Source organism: Heloderma suspectum, chromosome 4, assembly GCF_057233095.1.
Source record: "Heloderma suspectum isolate Gila_16-S chromosome 4, 16-S_ref, whole genome shotgun sequence".
NCBI classification, from domain to species: domain Eukaryota; kingdom Metazoa; phylum Chordata; class Lepidosauria; order Squamata; family Helodermatidae; genus Heloderma; species Heloderma suspectum.
The window spans coordinates 266,738,467-266,756,994 of NC_139461.1; the positions used below are offsets into that span (position 1 = coordinate 266,738,467).

The window sequence follows — 18,528 nt, forward strand, 5'->3', positions numbered from 1 at the left end:
CTCCAACCTTATTCGTTATCTTTATTGCTATGATTCTATACCTTGTTGAAGGGAAACTTCCCACTGGTGTAGAAATCATATATCGAACAGACGGAAAACTTTTAAATCTCAGTAGGCTGAAAGCAAAAAGTAAGGTGATTACAACCTCTGTCATAGAACTTCAATATGCTGATGATAACGTAATCTGTGCACATTCAGAGGAAGATCTCCAAACTATCCTAAACATCTTCACATAAGCATATGAAAAGCTCGGACTCTCGCTTAACATCAAAAAACCCAAAGTGCTTTACCAGCAACCACAAACCAATCCCTCTATAACGCCATCAATCCAGCTTAACGGTGTGATGCTGGAAAACGTTGATCACTTATCTTGGCAGCCATCTCTCCACAAAAGCTGACATCGACGCTGAAATTCAGCATCGCCTGAGTTCTGCAAGTGTAGCATTCTCCCAAATGAAGTGTAGAGTGTTTGAGGATCGGGATATTCGCAGGGAGACTAAAATGCTTGTTTACAAAGCCATTGTACTACCAACCTTGCTGTATGCCTGTGAAACATGAACCATCTATAAACACCACTTCCAACTTCTCGAAAGATTCCATCAATGCTGCCTCCGAAAAATTCTGCAAATTACTTGGGAAGACAGACGGACTAATGTAAGCGTACTGGAAGAAGCAAAGATCGCCAGCGTTGAAACCATGATTCTCCAACATCAACTTCACTGGACCGGCCATGTTGTTCGAATGCCCAATCATCGTCTCCCAAAGCAGCTACTTTATTCCCAACTTATGAATGGAATATGGAATATTGGTGGACAGCAAAAGAGATTTAAAGATGTTCTCAAAGCTAATCTAAAAAAATGTAACATAAGCATTGAGAACTGGGAAGCTCTAACCCATGAGCGTTCCAACTGGATGTCAGCCTATATTAAAGGCGCTATGGACTTTGAAGAAGCATGAGTACAGGGCGAAAGGGAGAAATGAGCTCAACGGAAGGCACATCAAGCAAACCCTCACCGTGATCACGTCAAGCAAACCCTCACCTGGAAACCTATGTCCTCACTGTGGGAGGCTGTGTGGATCCAGAATTGGCCTTCTGCAGGCCCACTGTTAAGACTCTACTCTTGGAAGACAATCTTACTCGGTCACAAGTGATCGCCATGATGATGATGACATGATGTAGGAACCAATGCCTTCTTACAGGCTTCATAAAAAATGTTCTGCTGGTGGTGCACTGCATTCTTCCCACTTATTGTGGTCATTTGTCCTACTTTACTGAGGACCATCCTCTGTTTGAAGGCATCTTCTTTTGAAGAGCTGCCCAGTCCAAGTCTGGTTTAAAGATAAAAGAACCACACGAAGACCAAGCTGGGGCACTGAAGTTAAACGTCAGCAGTTAGCAGCTGGACAGCAGACTGAGCAGGTACACAAGTCGCCCAGTGACAGTCTTTCCCACTACAAGATGTACTGTATTTCTATTTAAATCAGGGTTTGGGAACCTTTTTCAGTCCAAGAGCTAGACTCTAGTTTGGGGAAGCTCTGATGGCCACAATCCAGTGGTGGGTGGAGCCAAAGGCAAGAGTGGGCAGGGACACAGGCAAAGTATGGGCTAAAAAAAAATCCTCCACCACCCCAAATTCCATTGTTACCAATTTATAGTAAGAAGCATGCCTACTCAGAAGTAAGCGGGAGCAGCATGTCTATTCACAAATAAGCAGGACAAACCTCAGCATGTCTACTCAGAAGTAAGCAGGAAAGAATAACTTAGCAGCACTTCCAATAGCATCCCAAACATCATGCCTCTGTATATCTACTCAGACATAAGCATGAGCATCATGTCTACTTGCAGATAAGCAGGGCAAGGCTCAGCACATCTGCTCAGAAGTAAGCAGGGCAGAGAAGGAAGCGCTATGATCGGATTCAGACGACACGCCATGGCTCTTTACGGGTTATTTAACCAACAACAATTTGCATATGCAACCCACCCCCCTCAGGGTTGTTGTGTCCTGCAAACCCAGCATGTGTGGCTTATGCGAAGGTTAAACAGATCTAAAACAGACCATGGGTTATGCAAGTGTTGTTTAACCCTTGCATAACCCACACTCACTGGATTCACATGACACTGCAACCCACAGGTGGGGGTTGAGTATTCAAAATGGCAACCACACACCCCCATGGTGGGCCATCATGTCATGCAAACAGCCCCAGTCACTCAGTAGCATCCACGCCAGCCCCACCCCCTCTGCTCTATAGGGAAAATGTGCTATCTCCCTGCTAAACCCATCTCTGATCTGCTGCTGTCTGAAGATAAGAAATTTGCCCTCCTTGACAGAGGGGATGAAGTCATGGAAGAAAGCTTTTTAATTATTGTATCTCTGTCTAAATTTGCATCTATACATATAAATTAGCATATGCATGTTTTATGCAAGTAAGCATCCTCTTTTGTCCTCCTTTTGGTGATGTATTTCCTCTTTCTGCCATTTGCTGCTCTGCCACAGGCAGAAAAAATGGCCTGGGATGGCCTTGTATGTATTAGTCAGTTCCTGGAGGAAGCCTCACCTGGCTGAACTCCAACAGAGGCTCACTTAAATCCACCTTTTCAGCATATGCCTGAAGCAAGACAAATATATCCTTCCCTTTGATGGCATCCTGCAGGTCCTTAAGTCTGGCAGCTGGGTCCCCTGTGTTCCTCTGAGCAACATACTTCCTATCAACATATTTGGAAATGATGAAATCCTTCCGAAGAGTCCTGTAATGATATAGAGGAAAGTAGCCACACTTAAGAAACTACAGTTTGGAAGGAGCACTTTGATGAAGAGCCAGCAGAAAAGCTGAGGATGGCAACAATCTCCTTGCCAATGAGACCCAGAAGTGCAAAGCCTCAAGCCACAAGCAGCATTTAATGAATGCCAGAAGCTGCAGTATATTAACAATAACTATTTTATAGACTACAAACTAGACTAGAGAACAGTCTTAACAAACACACTAGTCCAGGCTTCTCTTCCATGTACTCCACTTCTGTTTTTAGTTTCACTTTTCCATATAAGGTAAGGGTAGGCAACCTGGTGCCCTCTGTATGTTTTGGACTACAACTCCCATCAGCCCCAGGCAGCATGGCCAATGGCAAGGGATTGTGGAAGCTGTAGTCCAAAACATCCAGAGGGGACCAGGTTGCCTACCCTGATACAAGGCATTGTCTCTCAGTCGCTATTGAGGATCACATTTCACTATATCTTTTCTTTCCTCACTCCCTCCTCTGACTCTTTCTACCTTCCTAGGTATCTACACTGAAACAGGAATGCAGGAAGTCAGTGTCTGCACAAACTCTTAGGTACAATCCCTCAGGTAACAAGCCACATCTTTATCACGCATTAACTCTTTACAAATTTAAGCCACATCACTCATATGATTGTAATGTGTTATGAGCAAAACAAAGTATGCCCTATAAATTCGTCTGGCATATCTACCTATGATGAAATCATGCTGCCTTACTGTCCATAGCTTATTCCACATATCTAACAATTCTATCCTTTTAATATTAAGGGCATCACATACAAAGGGAGAGTGCTATCACACTCAGGCCATCCTTGTGGGCTTCCCAGAGGCATCTAGTTGGCCACTGCAGGAAACAGGATATTGGACTTGATGGTCCTTTGGTCTGATCCAGCAGGGCAATATTTATGTTCTTATGACATCAAAGTAAAAGAACTATAGTAAAAAAATTAATTTTTTTAAAAAAAATTATTTATATTTTAGAGTTGCCAGCTCTCACAATGGGTAGTATCCAATGGTTTCATTCTGCAAACTCAAATAGCGCTAGTGGAGCTCCACTGAATCTTTCCATTGCGCAAGCGGTTGTGCATTATGCTTGTGCAATGGGTTGCACAACAGATTGTGCATGTGTAATGCACAGTAGGTTGCACTACACGTAGTACAAACGTAATGTGCAAGCAGTTGCACAATGGGTTTCACAATCAGTGTGAAACAGGTTGCACATTGGGTTGCACAAATGTAATACGCAATGAGGGTCACAATGGGTTGCGCATGTATAATGCACAATGGGTTGCACAACAGCTTGCACAACTGCATTTGCACAAACGTAACTTTAGTTGGATTCTCCTCTTGCACATAGTTCAGAACCCAGTGTCCACTAGTGCAACATAATTTGCACTAGCAGAATGACACAGTGGGTTACTGCCCAATATAACCACTTCAATGCATCTGATGAAAGAAGCTCTACAAAAATTCTTGCTTCAATAAATCTTATGGTCTCAAAAGTGCCACCAAATAGTTGTGTGTTTTTAAGTCTGGCTTGAGGGGTCATAACTAGCATGCTTGTGCTCCCACTCTCTTTCTAGATCACTATGATAAAGAACAGAAAGATCCTTTACATTGTACTGTCAGTGGCAGGCTTTGAGGATGAGCTGGGAAGACTGGCTTCTACAATGTCATTAAATCGCGAGTTCCCAATATTCTTAGCCAACTGAAAAACAAATGAGATATAAATTAACAGTGAAGCAAACCACACCTGTGTCAGCACTAAGCATGCGTTAGGTGGGTGTTAGAGCAGTAAAGGGCAGGTTAGAGAAGGAGAAATTTTGAACTACAGCAACATTTGGTTAGTACTTCTGTGTTATTTCTGTCTTGACGAACTTAAATTGTACAAGTCAGGGTAAGGAGGAAAGAAACATTGGGATAGCAGGAGAAGTAAGGCCATGGGAAGTACATTAGAAGTGTCAGACTGCATGAAATGGAGTTAAAGAGGAAAGCAAAGGAAACATTGTACCCAAAACAAGCTTAGCAAGGAGAAGAATCAGTTGTACCAAGAAGGGGAAATGGCATCAGGAAATAGAATGTGGTGGTGCAGAACAAAGACAAGTCCTTACTAGAAGCTCTGAGGTTGCCAGCTTGTCCAAAGCTAGTGACTGGATACGGGAGTGGTGAACACCCATCTCTCGGTGAATCCCAGAGCATTCAATGCAGATCAGGATTCCCAAATTAATGGAGAGCCATGCTGGGTCTGTGAAGTGAGGAGAGGACATACATGAATACAGTTAGTGTCACCATGCTGAAGATTATGGACATCATGGTAAGTAATCACCACACATTTACCTCATGAAATTATCTCTCTACCTGTGGGTATTTCCAAAAATGTCAATGGATGGGATGGATTGTTGCTCAGTTTCCGTTTCCTACAGAACAGGTGTGTACAAGCTGTGGGCCATGGACTGCAATCAGAACCCCAAGTCCTGTTGTGCAGCCTACTCAGATTCCCAGCCACTACTGTGACCACTGTCACCACTGAGAAATTCAAATACAAACCTGCCTTATTCTGTTTGCCTTTGGGGTTTTTTTCAGATAATCGAACATACCACTTCCTGGCAGAGGATGAGCAAGACTGTACTGTGTAAGTATTAGGGTGGAGTTACAAAGCTAGTCCAGAGGGGAAAGAATATATCTGGGAAAAATAATAGCCTTTACTGAGGAACACAACAGCGCTAATGGCGGTGGTAATGCAGCAACCAGGTCAGGGTCATTGAGGCAACCTTCTCCCTTCCCCAATGACCCTGAAGCAGCCAGGATTACTGCGTTATTGCTGCTAATGTCAGCGGTAAAGCAGTGATCAGGTTGGGCTCAGGGCTGCTGGGGCAAGGAAGAGGCTAAACTTCCTCCAGCAATCCCGAAGCAACCCAGATTGCTGCTTTACTGCCACCAATGGCTTCAAAGCTTCAATAATGTAGGAATACAGTACAGTAAAGCTTGTACAGCAAATATCCATCCTTGTTAATATAGTCTGTGTGTGAACAAGAAATCAGGCTAAGAATTTCATCTATGCAGGAGGGCCATAAAGCCAGTGCCAATCACAGCATGAAACTCTTAGCATCCCTAATGTACCTGTAACGTACCAGTTGAACTTCAAATATAGAATATCTGAAATACCCCCATGTTCACGGTGTCTGAACTAAATTGAAAAGAAACAGGCCATAAAAAAATCCAAATGAGTGAAAAAGAAGGCAACTTTAGCCAACCTGGAAAAAAAGAAAGCATGTTTTCTGGAGAAGGTATGGTGACTGTTGCCAGTGGGCCCTTCGCTGGTGTATGGGCCCTCAGCAGTTGCCCAACCATACTGACCTTGATGCCAGCCCCCTTCTACTCCCCAATTGTTTAAAAGTAGCAGCAACAAAGTGACAACCCCCTCCCTACTGCTGAAATTAAGAAAGCTTGGGATAACCAGGAGTGGGTTTTCTGTGGAAGGGCTATGAGCTCAGTACAGTTTTGGTAATGAAAACAAACTCCTGGACTCAGAATTCTTTAATTCTCAGTTTATGTTGGTGGATCTCAGGGTTCTAGTAAAAAACAAAGTAGATCCTGCAAGCCTGAAGTCTGCCCACCCCTGCCAGAGAAGACACCTTGGGTCCCACTGCTAAGTTAAAACAAAGCTATAAGGCAGCCTACCCCAAACTGGTGCCCTCGAGATGTGTACTATCACAACACATCATCCCTGACCATTGGCCATGCAGGGTGGAGATAATGGAGTTGCAGTCCAAATACGATAAGGCAAAGGGTGATATCAGTATGTCATGCATATTGCCCATTTCTACAGTTTTGTTACTGGGATTGTCTACTTGTGGTAAGCCTGAACAGTCACTCAGGGGCAGAGTGGGAAGTAGCTAAGATCTCCTACTGCACCTGATGCTGAGCAGTCACAGCACTTGCTGTTTCCTGGCATGCGCGTTATCTCCTCGATGATCGCTCCCGTCAAGTCCTCCATGCTGCACCCTTCCCTCTCTCGTGCTTGTTTGAATGCCACGTTTAGGGCCTCTTCTTTACTATTGCTGAGGACAGAGACCCATCTGCAATGCAGGAGGAAACAGTTGTCAGGGAAATGGGATTTCTTCACCCCTTCAATAGAGCAACCCTTCTAGGTCAGGTGTCTATACAGCAGACTGTATGGACTGCTGCCTGTGAAAGTAAATAAAAGCTGTAAGGAGTCTAAGGACATAAGAATGTAAGAAGAGCCATGCTGGAGCAGATGAAGAGTCCATCTAGTCCAACATTCTTTTCACACAGTGGCCTGGAGGAAACCCACAGGCAAGATATAAGTGCAACAACAGCACCTTCCCACCCATGTTCCCCAGCAACTGGTGTACATAGGCATATTGCCTCTGATACTAGAGGTAGCAAATAGCCATCAGGACTAGTAGCCATTGATAGCTTTCTCCTCCATTACACACACACACACACACACACACTGGGAGTCACTTCCTTAAGAACAGAGATGCAAGGCAAATACAATGTGGCTGTTAGCACCAACTCCCTTTGTTAATGTTAATGCTTATGTCTTAACTTGCTTATTTGCAATTTAGAAGAGAGAAAATATGGAATGCTACCCACACTATTGAAGTATAAGCATACACTGGTAAGGTGAAGGGTGCTGGACTTATAGGTGAAAAGGCTCCACTTGCATCAGAACCACTACGGCAGCAGGGGGATGCCTGTGCACATATATCCTCACCAGCTCCACAATCCTGGAACCAAGTTTAACTCCAATGGTCAATGTGAACACCAGACACCTGTCCCCAGGCTCAAATGGCAGTCTCAGTTACTACAGTTTTGTTTTTAAAGTCTTCAGAAAGAATCATAGCAGTACTGCTCAAAGGGTTTCGTGACAGACCAAAAATCCATGAGTGAAGCTTTTCCCTGACATGGGAAAGCAAGAACGGGAAAAGTGTCACTTGGTATACTTTTTCAATCTATGCAGCTGTCTCTGTCCAAAATACAAATGTGACTCTAGTCTGAAATGAAAAACCCACAGTTCTGGCCCCTGAACTCAGATGAGCCTGGCTGGCCAGAAACATATTTGAAGTCCCCACCCAAGGGGAAGGATTCCTAACAGTTGATCACAGCCAGTTGTGCTTACTTGTAATCCAGACAGAAATTTTGGGATCATTTAGCTCAGGGGTGCAGGTCCAGGGATCAAATCCAGCCCTCCTGGGGTCCCAAATCTGGCCCTCGGGGATTCTACAGATGGCCCCACCCTGTTCCATAGCCCCACTCCCTTTCGCCAAATCACCTATTTTTTTCTGGCTTTTGTGCAGATCTTCCCCATTCTAAAAGGCTGAAATGCCTCCCCTAATGCTTAGTTAAGGCAGTAACAGCTTCAGGCTGAAATATGCTGGTATTTTGGTGCTGCCTATTTTGCCTTCAGTCCCGCCTACCTCTGGAATGTAGCCCCTGAAAACTTCTCCAAAACAGAATTCGGCCCATGGGCTGAAACACGTTCTGAGCCCCTGATTTACCTGGTGCAGGCTTGCACAACTTGTGAAGCACCAAGCAGGAACACATCCCACAATCCATGGATCATGGCCTGACAAGTTCTATTATAATGGCATCCTAATACACCATTATTTTGATTCTGTGCCAGATCCTTCATGATCTCCCTGTTTTTGCAGTCCCAGCCAGGCAGCAAAAACAAGTGGCTTTTCTAGTTCCTGGAAGATTGCTGTACAAGACTAGCAGGTGGCATTTGGCTTGGTGGGTCACAAATTACTGATTTATTTCACAAATATTTGTAGCTCACTCCCCATCCTAAAAAGGATCCTGGCACAGTTAACAATTAAAACCAACAATTAGAACTGTTAAAACAAAAGAACATCACAAAACATTAGCAGATATTACAGCTGCTTAAAACCCCCTACCAGTAAAATAAAATTGTATCATAATATCTGAAAGGCCTGGCAAATAAAAAGGTCTTCATCCAGCACCACAAAGATAGCAGCGTTGGTGCCAGGCAAGCCTCTCCAGGAAGAGAATTCCAAAAGTTAGCACCACCAAAAGGCTATTATTTTTCCCAGATATATTCTTTCCCCTCTGGACTAGCTTTGTAACTCCTCCCTAATACTTACACAGTACACTCTTGCTCATCCTCTGCCAGGAAGTGGTATGTTCGATTATCTGAAAAAAACCCCAAAGGCAAACAGAATAAGGCAGGTTTGTATTTGAATACTAGCAGATTAGAAAATAATGGCCCAGGAACAGATATTTCCACATGCCCAAATACTGTAACAATCAAAGCTCAGCAGCTGAATGACAGTGAAATAGCAACTGGACTGGCCAGCTGCATGAGCCATTCCACATAAAATAAGATCCCTTCTGGTGTTTAAATACCTCGCAAAATGGACATTGGTTTATTATTACTAATCACATTTGTATCCTACTCTTCCTGAAGATACCCAGGGTAGTGTATATGGAGCTATTTCACTTTATCCTCACAACAACCCTGTCGGGTAGATTAGGCTGCAAGACACCGGCCACCCAGTAAGAGATGACATTCAAGGACACAAAATCACAACACAAATAAAACAAAGCTTTAGACCCACTCCCTTCCCACAAATTCTGCACATGAGTCTCTAATTTTCACTCTTCTCCTATCAAGCACCATAGAGACAGGCTACTTTGTCAAACTCTTCCTAAGGAAATGAGAACTTACATGAATTAGACAAGACTTACGTGAAATAAGATCAAAACACTTCCTGTCATCCACATTTGGCTTCACTTGGCAAGTGAGCAAATTCAGCTTGACCGGAGGACGATGTAGCTAGTTCATTACAAAAAAAGAAGTCAACTTTGACAGTGTCCAACTGCTATCCTATGCACATTTACTTGGAAGTAAGTCCCATCGGACACGACTGAACGACTGAACAACAACAAGTCCCATTGAGTCTTATGGGAGTAAGTCCCATAAGGTAGGGCTGTCAGCCTAACTTTATAAAAGAGGTTCAACAGGAGTGTCATTTGTGTTACTAGTTTCATTAGGCCATTTCAACAGTATATAATGACTGTGGCTATTCTTGCCTTATAAAATAAATGGCAATGATATTGAATTTCCACCTTTTTATTGTGCTGTTTTACAAACATATGTGTTGTATATTTCTATACCAGAAAACAGAAACTGTACCAATACAGTAGGCTCAGCCTTTGGGTCTTTCTCCTGATTCATAGTCTGTACCTAAGAAACTAGTGTACAGCTTGGGTGTGGTGAGCAATTGGGCTTCCATAGCCATCTTCCTTTGCTCTCCCCTTTTTATTAATCAGCAGGTTCTTTGTGGATCAATATCTTTATGTGGATATCCTAGCTTCCACATTGTAGAAGCTCCTTGCCATTAACAGCACAATCCTATGTACATTTACTCAGAAGTAAGTCCCCACTGTGTTCAATAGTGCTTAATCCCAAGAAAGTCTGCATAGGATTATAGCCTTAAACATTTATTTATGGAACAGGTTTCTAAATAGGCCTGTAATTAAAGAATCATTCAGACCCTCTACTACCCAAACTTCATCTGATAGCTGTTGCTCAGACAATGATCAGTAAAAGGTTACAGCAACCATTGCTCAGAACCAGTAATGGAAGCTCCTGACTCCTGGGATAACAAGTACTTCTTTATGAGATATCTCCTGTTTCACTTCTGGTTTTTGCAACATGGTTGGTGAGAAGGTGATCTCTGGATGTACGCAAATATTGAATAGTCTCTAAGGTACTTCTTGTACATAACTGGTTTTCCAAGAAGCGCCTCTAATCCATCCATCTCTAGCCAATCATGTTCTGTCACGAAGTGAGATGCCTACCGTGCTGTGTGAGATGGTCAGATAGCCATTCCTGACCGTGCACTTTCTCTTCTGCCAGACTTTTCTTAAGCTGAAATGTAAAAGTAACATATCCTTTTACATGAAACTGAAAAGAGAAAACCATAGATATGAGAACCAACCTGGAATACACCAATTGCAACCACTTCACTAGGCCAAATCAAACAAAGGGCTTGTGCATGTGGGAAATATAACTATGGCTTGGATCCTAAGATAAGTTAACTTAAGGAAGTTCGTGGAAGGGAAGTTTCCTGTCATCTCCCCCCATCCCATCCCTGCAGTAACACCACACCTGAGGGTTCGGGGCCTCTTGAACAGTGTGAGTGGGGGCATGGGGGTGCAGAGGAAGGGGAGTCACCACTAACTGGACTTAGATCCTAAGATTAGTTAACTTAGGGTGCAATCCTATCCATGTTTAGCTGGCTGGGGAATGCTGGGAGTTTTAGGAGTTTTTTCTGTCTAAACATGCATCGGATTGCACCTTTAACATAGTTCACAGAAGGAAAGTTTCCTGACTCATCCTCCCCACAGCAGCCCTCCACACTCCATCACACTTTGTTCTGAAGGGTCCCCCAATCCTCCAGAGATGCTTTTAGGACTGGTGCAGGTGGCTGCAGTGGGGGGAAGATGGGAAAGAAAATGTTCCCTCCATGAACATCCTTAAATTAGCTCATCTTAGGATCTAAGCCTATGTATGCAGCTGGAGTGCACTTGCTATGTTTGCCACCTCAGTTCCCACTGCCTGAGGAACAAGCCATTTTTAAAGCAGAGCAACTTGTCTGAAACAGCATCTGGCTAAATGCCAATTGGTGTATTTTTTAATACATAATAGTCAATACAAATATCTTAGTGTGAGATACTTCACATATCTTTCTTAGCCTTTCTTAACTAGGGAGTGACACAGGCTGTCAAAGGTAAGCATGCTCAGGCACCTGCCAAGGACGCATGCCCTAGAGGTGGCCCATTGCCAAGAGCCCCCTGGAGTTGCTCCATCTCTTCGTCAGTGCAACCTGCTTGTTCCCCTGCCTGTTGCTCTGGCCCAGACAACTGTAGTGGTGAGAAAGAGGGGCAGTGGATGCCACTCACTGGCTCTCTGCCTGTCAAGCGAGCGAGTGGTAGCAATGATAAGAGGAGGAGGAGGAGGAGGAAGAGGAAGAGGAGGACCAATAGCAGCTGGTGACAATGATGGTCAGAAGGCAGACTCATTGAGGAAAGGGGGCCACTGAGGGTGTCTTGCCCAAGGGCCCTCAAAAGCCTGGAGCCAGCACTGGACAGATGATACGTCAGTTTCACTTCCACATTCAAAAGGTTAACATTTCAAGTTTCCTCTCTCCGATTTATGAAGAAATATGCAAATTTTGGTAAGCTCTTATCAAAAAATGAACCTAATGAAATTCTCACCCATTTGCACTGGCCAGATTCAATAGGTACAGCTACTCCCAGCAGAGAGGGAGGGCCATGTTGGTCCTGCCTGCAATGTAGCTCTTAAAGATGAGAAGCCTGTCAGAAAAAAGAGGTGGCAACCCTAACTGAGCACCAAGAACATGGTTGAATTTACAGGGATTCAAACCCAGAGTTTTAAGAGCCAAGCACTCAAAGCTCTCTCTTGGGATGGATTAATCTGCCCCACATTAAAAAAATGTTTACTCTCAAATTATTTCTGTCCTATTTATGAAGAAATGTGTGAATTTTGACAAGTTCTTAACAAAAAAAGAACCAAACAGAAAACCCCACGCATCCCTAGTTACAACCACAGATTTTAACCACATATTAACACACTACATATACTAGCTATAAAAGAATATCAGGCTTATATACATTTCAAACTCCTCCAAGATGGTAATGAAAGCTTGACATGAATCAAACTGCCAACTTTGTATGGACTGTGGTGGTGATAGACCTTGTACCTAGGGATGCTTGAGGATTTCCATTTGGTCTATATTTTGAAGTGACCCAACCTAATCTGCATTTGCTGGACTAAAGTGCAAACTGAAATGGAGTTATCCTCAAAATTCCACACAGCTCTGAATTCTGCAGTGCAGATCTTGCCTCAGAAATCTACCAAAATGCATATACAAATGTGTATTTTCAGATAAAATACATTTCAGTATTTTGAATACTGAATTTGTGAGATTCAAAAATATTCAAACATCAAAAATATGTATTTAAGTATGATTTTTTCACGTGGAATTTTTTAAAATCATCAATTAATGCAGAAACCTATTTGCACCTTTAACCAGCAGCATGCCAAGCTGAAATTCAGCAAAAGGTGTACTTTTTCTCAGCATACAGATGCAGAATGAGAAAGGTTTTGTTTGTTATGAAATTGTTGGTTTGTTTCATTCGTTTATACTCTGTCATTCAATAAAATCTTTCCATTGCAGCTTACAATATGAGTAAAAACAATTGTAAAGGAAAGCTATGTTAAAAAGACCTATGTTAAAGGCATCTGTCAGAAAAAAGTTGTCCACCCTAGATGCAAAAATGTGCTTAATTCATTGATGGCTTTTTGTTGCTTTAAGCTCAAAGGTTTTGTTGTTTCAATTTCATCAAGTATGTTTGAGTTGACAGGGCTGTAGTTGCACATACCCATCACTCTTCTTAAAGAGGCTCCCAGATCTCTCTGTGCCATATTGTTTATTTCCTTGCAGCTGGTGCATGCTGTACCTCAGTGGTTTCCTAATGGAATCCTGTTGGAAAACAAAATGAATAGGCCAATTGGTAGCATTTCATTGTTTTGCCCAAGTACAAGTATAACAATGACCAGTGGTGCAAAAACTCTGAGCGATAGCATCCCTGGCTGACCAGTCTCTGCTTAAATACCTCCAGTGAAGTGTTGGAAAGTCTGGCATGACTTACAGCAGAGTTGCCTTATACAGAGAAAGCATGGCAACACAGCATTTAGTATTGGAGGCAATAAACGCAGGCTAGAGCCAATTTAGAAGATCAAATCAACTTACTTTATTAGTGCTTTTATATACATCATCAGAGAAGGGTATCTAACACTGTTTAACTACAAGCACCCTCCAAAGCTGGGTGTGTGAGTGTAAGTAAGCGAAAGTATGAGATATGGTTATTTGCTTCCTCTCTGGAGAGACCACATAGTCCTTGCTTGTTGCAGAGCCAAAGGAAGAAGAAGAAGAGGAGGGAGCAGGAAATAGGAATTGATCAAGCTACAGGACATTCTCTATCACCCCCTAGTGTTTGGAAGCATGCAGAGTTGTTCCTATTATCAAACATGACGGAGAACCTCCCATCTCCCAAGGCAGTCTTGTTCCAGTGGCAAACAGCTCTCACTGTTAGGAGGTTTCTGTTAATGCTTAGCCAAAACCTGCTTCCCTGCAACAAAGAACAAGTCTACTCCATCTTCTGCATGACAGCATTTCAGATATTTCAAGGCTGCTATCTTGTCTCCCATTAGTCTTCTCTTCCCCATTGATCATCTTTCCTGTTGATCACTGGCTTTTGTGACATCAAGAGTTTCTTTTGGCCTGGGCCCAGAACACTTGCCCAGAACACTTGCCCTAACTCTGTAACAGCACCAGCTGGATTCCCTCTAGCAGTGCTGCTTATAATGTGGAGAAGCTGAGATGTCACTACATGTGAACTTCCCATTCAATATCTAGCACCGATTCTGCTGGCCCCTCTTCCTGTGCCGATCATAGAGCTCCAACGAGATGGAGTGGAGAAAAAGAGCGGAGCAGTTATCATCTTGAATCCTTTGGCCAAATTTCAACTCCTCTACTGTGACAGAGGTTTGAGTTCTACTAATTCTCCCCTCAGTAGTATGGTGGGCCACCATGCTTCATGTACAAAGCAAGAGCTGCATTCAAGGATATGAGAAATTGTCACTCAAGGCAGCTTGTTGATTAGTGGAGATGCTGACCTCATCTGCTACCACACCCAGTAATTCCTTGTTCCCTCTGAGCTGAGCTGCAATCCTCACAGTAGTTGCAGGGCAGGGAATGCATTTTCTCAACAGCAATATAAATAAAACAAATGAATAAATATATAGCTCTGAGCTATCTCTGCTGTATTGCAAAGTACTGGCGGGGGGCTGGTCTTGAATGGGCAATTAAGTCCCAATAACTTTATAAAAGACCTGCTCCTGCTAGAACTGGATTGTTGATATGGATCAACACAGCTGCCTGCATTTTGGCCTCTCCTTGGGGGCATGGCTATGGGGACTGTCATGATGGGTGCCTGCACTTCACAATTTACCATTGCCACCACGCATCTCTGTTTTTTCCTAAGCAAAATCGGTGCTCCCTCACTAGTTTTACCTCTTTGGGCTCCAGCTGCAGAGCTGTTTTCAGCTGATCGCGAAGGGAGCACAGCTGCTGCTTCTCCTCGTCCTGCTTTGCCTTCATCTGAAAGGTATCGCATCAAACATTCCATCAAGCAAAGGAATGCTTTCACGCCTGCTGTTACATCCCTCCTGGTTTGCATTCTACATTTAAGAGCTTCCTATGTCTACAAGAAGCATCAAGCCTGTTATTTAAAACCAGTAAAACTAAAGCGTACACCCTCTCTACCACTGTCCCCAGATTTTCCCACTCTCTCCTATGTTGTGGCCACGTTTGCATGTCACACTAAGCCATGCTATAGCGTGACATGCACAAGCTGCAGCAAGGCTTGGACTCACATGATCCCCCCTCCCCTTCCTGTGCAGCCAGGAGGAGGTGTTTGGAAGCTTTTGCTTTGGTCATGTTGTCTGGAGTGACAAACTGTGGTGGTTAGCATTAACAATTATCAGTTTCAAACAAGCTAACTTTAAAACATGGTTTCTGGCTTGTTTAAACTAACCATAGTTAATGTTAACCACAATTCTGGGTCTAGAGTACACAGCAAACTGTGGTTAACTAAAAGCAGAAGTGCAAGCTTTCCAATGCCTCTAGGCTGCTCAAGAGGAGGAGGGAGGTGTTTATGTGCCCAAGGCTCACTGCAGCTTGTTCCTGCTTGTGCATGCTATGATTTAAGTTGATGCATGAATGTGGTCTGTAAATCGGACGAAGCATACTCACGATCTGAAGCTCAGGAATAAGATTTTCTATAAACTGTTTGTGCTTCTCTGTTGCCTTTAAGCATGTCTGGAAAAAACTAATAGAAAAATAATGTGGAACAAAAGTAGAAAACAATATCCCCAGTTCAGACATGAGTTTTGAGATCTCCATACTCAGTGATGGCCACTGGCCTAGATGGCTTGTGGCTGAAAATAATGCCTCCCTGTCCAGAGACTTCTGATGGTGGCAGGGAAATGTGGGGATAGCTGTTGTCTTGCTTTGGGCATCTTCACTTATTAGCAACAGTTGTAGGTAGAAGCCCAGACTACACTTGCAATGGAATGGGCTGTGTCATTTCAAACTGCAGGTGGGAAATCACACTTCTGAATGGGTCCCCTGTGTTGAAAATATACTGCATAGCAGACAAAAGGCTGGGAAGAACCTAACTCCCTAATGTGCTAGTTTTCTATTTGAAGGAAGTGTTTATTTTTTCATGTGGGGGAGCGTTCACATTCAGTACCCCCATATGCAATCTGAAGTGGAACAATGCATTCTACTACCTTGGCATTCTACCACCTCATTCTGCAGCTTGTGGAGAGCCAGACAGAGTGTTTAGCTAAATTGGACCTTTTTGACTTGTATTACAATTTCTATGTTCCTATGCTATTTTTCAGGTTTTGAGATATCTGTTCCCTCGAGCACAGTGGTCTAAAGTAAGGAGCAGTCATTATTATTTTAGAGAGGCTACAATGTTCAGAAACAGAAATTTCCTGAAGGCTTGTACAGATAGTAAGTATTCATGCAAATGTAATGGAGATAGAGGGAAGGAAGCCTTGAAATGGGGGAAAAGAATGTTCAAGGCTTAAAAAAAAGATGTGCACTACAGAGGGAGAACTTCAGCTACTGAGCAGTATAGAAATGTGATAAATAAATATATAACACACTACAAATGAAAAAATAAATGGATACCATAAAGTAGGCTCACCTATAAAAGCTTATGCCACAATAAATGTACGGTGCTTAGGACTCTTTTTTGTAAATAAACTTGTAAGGAATGGGAATATAGGAAACTGATTGCACTTACTTGAACTGGGAGTTGCAGTGATTGATGTTGTTCTGCAGTAAGTCAACTCCTTTTTTGGTTTTAATCTCATTCACTTTAATTAGATACTGCAGAGAAAGGTTACATAGTTGACTTGCTGAGTTATGCTTTTCTTTGTTTGCTTATCCCTCCTTTGCTCTTAGCTACTAACTAATGTTCTGCAGTGATGAATTCTTCCTGTTTCATATACACATCTTCTCATAAATTATGCACCTAACTAGGACATGACATACATTTTCTTTTGTAAGCTATACCTTTAATTATTGACATAAGTAATATCTTATATAAACTATAAAATAAACCAATTGTTCTTAGAAGATAACAAAATATTTTGTATTTGGATCTATTTTACATTTTTGTTTTTCAAATCCTAATGAAGGCAGATATCACACACTTTTAACATTGATTCTTAATTTATTATTGACTAAAATGAACTAATCCTTATTTTTCCATCTTCAAGTATGACAAAAGTATTATTTTCTAATAACTAGGAGCAAACTAGTGAAAAGACTGTCCAATGCTGTAAAGAACAATATTGTTTAGGAATTTGGAATGTAAGATCAATGAATCAAGGTAAGCTGGAGGTGGTCAAACATGAGATGGCAAGACTGAACATCGACATCTTGGGAATCAGCGAACTAAAATGGACAAGCATGGGCAAATTTAATTCAGGTGACCATTATATCTACTACTGTGGGCAAGAATCCCTTAGAAGAAATGGAGTAGCACTCATAATCAACGAAAGAGTGGGAAAAGCAGTACTGGGGTACAATCTCAAAAACGATAGAATGATCTCAGTACGAATCCAAGGCAAACTATTCAACATCACAGTAATTCAAGTCTGTGCCCCAACCACTGATGCCGAAGAAGCTGAGGTTGATCGGTTCTATGAAGACCTACAACACCTTCTAGAACTAACACCAAAAAAAAAGATGTCCTCTTCATCATAGGGGATTGGAATGCTAAAGTAGGAAGTCAAGAAATCACCGGGATAACAGGCAAGCATGGCCTTGGTGTACAAAATGAAGCAGGACAAAGGCTAATAGAGGTTTGCCAAGAGACACGCTGATCATAGCAAACACTCTTTTCCAACAGCACAAGAGGCGACTCTGCACATGGACATCACCAGATGGTCAATATTGAAATCAGATTGATTATGTACTTTGCAGCCAAAGATGGAGAAGCTCTATACAGTCAGTAAAAACAAGACCTGGAGTTGACTGTGGCTCAGATCATGAGTTTCCTGTTGCAAAATTTCAGCTTAAATTGAAGAACGTAGGGAAAACCACTAAACCATTCTGGTATGACCTCAATCATATCCCTGATGAATATACAGTGGAAGTGAGGAATGGATTTCAGGGATTAGACCTGATAGATAGAGTGCCAGAGGAACTATGGACAGAGGTCCGTAACATTGTTCAGGAGGCAGCAACTACATCCATCCCCAAGAAAAAGAAATGCAAGAAAGCCAAGTGGCTGTCTGATGAGGCTTGACAAGTAGCTGAGGAAAGAAGGGAAGCGAAAAGCAAGGGAGAAAGGGGAAGATATATCCAACTGAATGCAGAGTTCCAGAGAATAGCAAGGAGAGACAAGAAGGCCTTCTTAAATGAACAATGCAAAGAAATCGAGGAAAACAATAGAATGGGAAAGACTACAGATCTTTTCAAGAAAATTGGAGATCTCAAGGGAACGTTTTGGGCAAAGATGGGCATGATAAAGGACAAAGAAGGCAGGGACCTAACAGAAGCAGATGAGATTAAGAAGAGGTGGAAAGAATAAACA

The 18,528-nt window shown here is 42.6% G+C and overlaps 1 protein-coding gene across 4 annotated transcripts in view; it reads right to left on the reverse strand.

Annotated features, from left to right (window-relative positions):
- LOC146348667 (arf-GAP with SH3 domain, ANK repeat and PH domain-containing protein 1-like) overlaps window positions 1-18,528 on the reverse strand; it is a 69,539-nt gene that overhangs the window by 28,101 nt on the left and 22,910 nt on the right. For all 4 annotated transcript variants that reach the window (XM_084853713.1, XM_084853711.1, XM_084853712.1 and 1 more), the window contains 11 exons: window positions 16,729-16,814; window positions 15,666-15,741; window positions 14,925-15,011; window positions 13,231-13,331; window positions 10,624-10,693; window positions 9,508-9,595; window positions 8,904-8,952; window positions 6,688-6,851; window positions 4,884-5,017; window positions 4,389-4,480; window positions 2,557-2,746 (listed from right to left, as the gene is read on the reverse strand). In XM_084853713.1, coding sequence (XP_084709839.1) covers window positions 2,557-2,746; window positions 4,389-4,480; window positions 4,884-5,017; window positions 6,688-6,851; window positions 8,904-8,952; window positions 9,508-9,595; window positions 10,624-10,693; window positions 13,231-13,331; window positions 14,925-15,011; window positions 15,666-15,741; window positions 16,729-16,814 — 1,137 coding nt within the window. The remainder of the gene's footprint in view (window positions 1-2,556; window positions 2,747-4,388; window positions 4,481-4,883; window positions 5,018-6,687; window positions 6,852-8,903; window positions 8,953-9,507; window positions 9,596-10,623; window positions 10,694-13,230; window positions 13,332-14,924; window positions 15,012-15,665; window positions 15,742-16,728; window positions 16,815-18,528) is intronic.